The 5,670-nt window shown below is 30.0% G+C and overlaps 1 protein-coding gene and 1 long non-coding RNA gene across 3 annotated transcripts in view; both read left to right on the forward strand.

The window, feature by feature from the left end:
* LOC106462075 (neuromodulin-like) overlaps positions 1–3,702 on the forward strand; it is a 32,915-nt gene extending 29,213 nt beyond the window's left edge. For both annotated transcript variants that reach the window (XM_013921963.2, XM_022389344.1), the window contains exons 2-4: positions 917–1,029; positions 1,663–1,824; positions 3,043–3,702. In XM_013921963.2, the coding sequence (XP_013777417.1) occupies positions 917–1,029; positions 1,663–1,824; positions 3,043–3,057 (290 nt within the window). In that variant the 3' untranslated portion in view covers positions 3,058–3,702. The remainder of the gene's footprint in view (positions 1–916; positions 1,030–1,662; positions 1,825–3,042) is intronic.
* Positions 3,703–5,262: 1,560 nt separating this feature from the next.
* LOC111086457 overlaps positions 5,263–5,670 on the forward strand; it is a 1,160-nt gene continuing 752 nt past the window's right edge. Inside the window, exon 1 of the long non-coding RNA XR_002611184.1 lies at positions 5,263–5,668. This is a non-coding gene — a long non-coding RNA (uncharacterized LOC111086457). The remainder of the gene's footprint in view (positions 5,669–5,670) is intronic.

Genomic DNA, 5,670 nt, shown 5'->3' on the forward strand with positions numbered 1-5,670 from the left:
TCACATGACCGGATACTGTTGCAAAACTTAGAAGAAGTATCTTGGCACCCCGGGGTGTTGGTTTAGAGTAGGGTTGTTTTGTTCAATTAAGACGGATTCCTTGATTTTTCGTTTGTTTATGTCGGGTTCTTTGTTTAAAATGACTGTTTTTAATAGATATGCTATGGTTTTTGAGTTGCAATGGTGAAAAACATGGGACGGTTTTTTATTGTGTTCTGGTTTCCAATTTTCTTCCAATTTGTTTCCAATTCTTAATGATAAAAGTTATTTTCCATTTACTTTTCGAAAATTATACTAACAGAAAATGCGTTATTCCAGAATACCCTCAGAATTTCGTCATTTGTGTATTTTACAAGATCAGTATTGAATCTCGTGTTGTACAGTCTTTATGTACTTCAAATTTGTACACCTTTATCTTGTATCTGTTTAAAAACCTGTTATTCTTATGTATACATTTCTTATATAATTCCTCCCTCTTTTTATAAATTCCAAGTCTTGTTTTACCTGGAATGCTGGTAAGATTAGTATATACATGTATGCTTTATGTACATTCAGTTGATGAAATAAAGTATTTGTGTTCTCAGTTGTTATAATCATTGACATCGAGTATACGAGGGGATTTTCTATCCATGAAATATTTTCCAATTTAAATTTAGGATATAAACATCTTTTAGAATAAAAAAACAACAACTACAATTTCTGTTTTTTTTCCTCTCAAAACACATGAATTAAAAATTAAATAATAATGCAATCTGATATTATTCAAAATTGACATTTTTCTTTAATGTACAAAGCTTAATCAGTGGCAGCCAAAAATTATTGTTTGTATCAGCTCGTTCTTTTTTTTTACCAAGATGCATAAAGATGACAGCAAGGAAAACCAGCTAATCGTTTTTATTTTCTTTCGTTTGTCAAGCCGATCACGTTTCGACTCCAGAAGAAGAAAAAGCTGCCACAAAGATTCAATCATCATTCCGGGGATATAAAGCTAGAAAAGAAGTGAAGAGGATGAAAGGAAATTCACCCCAAGTAAGATAATAGTATAATTTTCAAAAGCATGGGTTTATAAAGACTCTTGAAAGTCTAAAGAAAATTATTAACTATCATGATAAAACGCTGTCACATAAGTAAAACCCTCTTCACATTAGTTTATTAATATTTTAACAGTTACCATTTTTAAACTGATGCCTTATTGAAATAAGAATAACGACAAGACAAAATATGTCTACACTATATTATTAAGGAAACACAGGTTTAGAGAGTCTTTCCCTTATATTAATTGAGTGTATGTATTTACTTTCTGAAATTTTATGATAATAGTTAACATATCACTAAGTGTAAATGTCACAATACTGGAAGTCAGCATGCTTTATTTTCTTTCATATTGTCGTATCTGTTCACCATATAAAAAAAAAAGCTCAAAATTCACTGCTTGGATCGATATTAAAGTAAACGAGAAAATTAGGCCCCATTATAATTTCAAATTATTTTCGCATTTCACGCCTAACTAGAATTGGAAATGAAATTACAAGTATATTGTGTCCTTATTTCAGAGAAACTAATAGATATATATCGTAGATCTAAGTTCATGAAAATGATTTCTGCAAACATTTTACATTTAGTTTCTCTTCTATTAATTATTTCCCAATTTGTTTTTCTTAGAAAAAAAATAATGAACATCAGCAATCCTTTGATCCAAATGATCCGGATCTTTCTAAAGCGGCGACCAAGATCCAAGCTTCGTTTAGAGGTCACAAAGTGCGGAAAGAGATAAAATCTCAGAATGAACTGAAGAAAGTGGAAAACACTGAGGAAAGAAATGACGTAAGTAACAAATGAATCTTCATTTGAAGTTTCTCTCATTCATATTTATAGGTTCGTGAGCTTTATTGACTCTAGATTCTCATAACATTAGTCTTCCTGATTAAGGACCCGTGTCACATGAAGCCATAGAAACTGAGCAACACACTTTTATTTATGATACTGTTGCTTATTTTGTTCTATTTACAGTCACCCCTTTTGTTCTGATAATGGTAGATACTTTTATTTATTATTTTCTTTTCTTTACCAAAACGTGAATTTTCGTGAAAAAAAAGAGGAAGTAGAGGCCTAGTCTATTCTTTGATTCGCTATTCCCGTTTTAATAGATTAGTTTTGCCGAATTCATGGCTTATCAGTGTTGAATGGAAGAGCGAATCAAATAAATAAAAGCAGTCTTCATATAATGGTGGAATGTAAGCAGTTTGTTTGGTTTAGATCTATATTCTACTCACCATTAATAACCTAAAATACTTTAAAAGCATTTGGGGTTATTACTGGCGAGTAAAGGACTATATATCTAAATCAAACGTATTGGTACATTCTGTTAGTTTTAAGTCAGATCTGAGATTAGTATTTTTTTAGTAAAAATAAATAAGTAATAATGATTTTAACGACATCTGTTGATAATATTGTTTTAATTAGATCGTTATTAGGCTCTGTCTGAAACACGTTGTTTAGGATAGCTGTGATAAATAGAAAACAATCCATTAAGTTTCGTTTTAATTTTTATTTCCCAAGCTGTGTAAAGTATATTAGTTTAATTTAACTTAGTTTGTATATTTATACTTTGAGAACATATTGGTGAAAGTGTGTTATAGGAAGCTGGTAATTTTTATTTTCTCAAATTATGATATTTCATATTAATTTATAAAATATATAGAAAAGGTCTAGGGATGTTTATTCTGAGTATTAGCAACATGAACCTCTTATTATATCTAAATACAATTCTGGATGTTTGTCTTGGATTTGTTTAGTTATTGCTTACATTATCACTAAAAACCTGCATAAACTAGACTGTTTATTACTTTTGTGCATTAGTACCAAAGTTTAATTTTAACTTTTCAACTACACTTTCCAACTTTAAAAGTTAGATGGATAACTTGTGCATTTCTGCCTGATTTGTTTTATGTGTGTATGTATAACCTACGGCTGAAAGTATAATGCATTAAATGTAAGAAAATCTAAAGAATCACGAATTATATTCATTTTTTTCTTTTCCAGCAAAGCAGTCCTTAAATCGCAGGAATTCAACTATTCCTTATACTGCTTATATTTTCTGTGATTTAAACAGCATGTTCTGCAACTTTTATACTTCAGGGGACTGGAAGCTTTTGTTATATGTGCAAAACTAAGGACAGAAGGAATTATGGAAGTGTGATGTTACTTCAAGAATAAAAGCAATCAGCGAAAGCCTATTCTAATGATAAAAATGGCTTACTAATTCACTCTTTTTTTTATCTCCCTCCTTTTACACTATCGTTTTTTTCAAAACTTTTTTTTCTTAGCTTCAATGCTTCATAGTAATTAGTCAACAGTATATCATAATTCAACAACAATTATATATATTAAATCCTGATGTATACGAACTTTCGTACATTCCTTACTTTATTAACGACATTTGCTTTGATGAATAAGCATTTGTCATTATTCATTCTCTCAATGTTTCATTGAAATAAACTGTATACCAATACGTTTCTTCACATATGTTATTTATTACAAGTTACAGCTTTGACAGTAAGGAAGGATATTTTTTAACAGGTACGACGTTTCGATCATTGGCGCGATCATTCTCAAGTACACAGGTATTATCGGTAAAGAAGGTCTCTGTATTATTTAAATACCGTTAAGTACACAGGTTTTAACTGTATTTAAATAATACAGAAACCTTCTTTACCGGTAAAACCTGTGTACTTGAAAATGATCGCGCCAATGATCGAAACGTCGTACCTGTTAAAAAATAAATCAGAAAAATGCCCCACCCTACTGTAAAAGCTGTAGCTTGTAATAAAAAAAATACTCATAACCAGTAAGTAAACCCAAAACGAAACTGTTTTCCTACATAATTTTCATTAATCTCCGCGTAAACGATATCTCGTGTTAACTTAGCTAAAGCTAGAAAACCTAGTGTTTATGAATATATGCCACAGCTTGGGTATTTGCGGCGAATTTCAGATAAGTTTCTTACTTGCAATAAAAGTGTGAAAACATTCAAACAGTTATAATGATTCCCAATAATATTACACGTTTTATTCAAACTTGATATATGTTTTTAATACGGTTTGAAAGAAAAGTATACTTTACAATTAGAAGATCCAAAACTTAATGATAAATCTGAATTTCAGTACCCATTGAACTAACTCTTATTTTAATTCATAATTTGTGTTTATGGCTATTAAAAATTAAAACAAAACTGTCTCATACAGTAGCGGCTTGTCAGGTGAGGCATTGCCTCACGCATAACTTGCATATTCCTGACTCTGATCGAACTATATGAATCAAATGTTTTTTTTTCTTTAATTAAGTTATACTTGTAATATTATTTGAAAATGTAGTAAAACATTAATTAATTACTACTAATTCGATGACGAGAAACCCACTTTGAGACTAATAATGGCTGGAGACGGCTTGAATGGGTAATGAAGAAAAACTTTAATATAAGTTTAACATAACAGCAAATGTACAACGTTTTTTTCATTACTCATTCAAACCGTCTTCAGCCATTATTAATTACTACTAAAATCTTCAATTACTTCTTTGCATGACGAAAGAGATAATGCGTTCAAGCAAAGAACACTGAGCGTACCAAATGGCCCGTTGCTACGCCAACAGTAGAAAGTGGTTAGGTAATTCTAAGAACCCATGAGTGAAAGCAAGGAGAATATGTTGCTATAGATTGCGTAATGATGGAGCGAAAAACGAGTTTCACATAGACAAGAAATTGCGAGAAGTGACGTACGTTGATTTTGGTTGGCTGAACATATAATTTTGGGTTATAGCGTGTGCCTCACCTGTCAAAAAGATCAGCAGCCGCCACTGGTCATGTATGGAAAATAATTGTAGTGGCTTTTTTAACGTCACTGATAAATGGTCAAGCGGGATATAAAAATAATAACTTTAGGTATCCACGTACTTTGGTATGGACAGATGCATAGAAAAACTGAAATCTTATTTTATTAAAGTAAATGGAATTAGATGAATGACAAAATTTTGCTTTGATATAACATTGCAATTTATATGTATCTTTGTAATATATATGTCTATATATATACGTATACACATACAGATAAAAAAAAAAAGTATTCAGAAATTGAAAAGTTTGCCGAGAAAAATGTTCTTGTTTTTTTCGAAAAAATTTCTTTCCAAATATTCATCTTTTTTTTTCCTGACAGTAATGTAAATAATTTGAATACAATCGTATATATATATATATATATCTTTATTTTCAATTATTTTATAATTTTTCTCATTGCTAAGAATTGTTGAAGGAAATAATTTTTTAAAAATCCGAATCCAATAAAAATTACTTAATGTTTACACACTTTTATAGTGTTCTGAATAAAATGTCAAGTAAGTTAATCCCACGGCAATTTACTCATGTTTTAATTAACGTAATGCGATAATCTTAAAACTCAAAATTTTCTAGAAATAAAAACTGCTAGCTAACCGTAGAGTAAATTTTCGTGATAAGATTGATATTCCAACAAGAACAGTTGAGAGTACAATTGTATTCTCAAAATATTCTTTACTGAAAACAGCTTGTACGATTAAAATGCCCTTTTCTGCATACCTATTTGAAATCTCACATTAATATTTTATACATTTTGATTTCATGACGAAACATATTTAGGT

Source organism: Limulus polyphemus, unplaced genomic scaffold, assembly GCF_000517525.1.
Source record: "Limulus polyphemus unplaced genomic scaffold, Limulus_polyphemus-2.1.2 Scaffold42, whole genome shotgun sequence".
In the NCBI taxonomy this organism is placed as follows: Eukaryota; Metazoa; Arthropoda; class Merostomata; order Xiphosura; family Limulidae; genus Limulus; species Limulus polyphemus.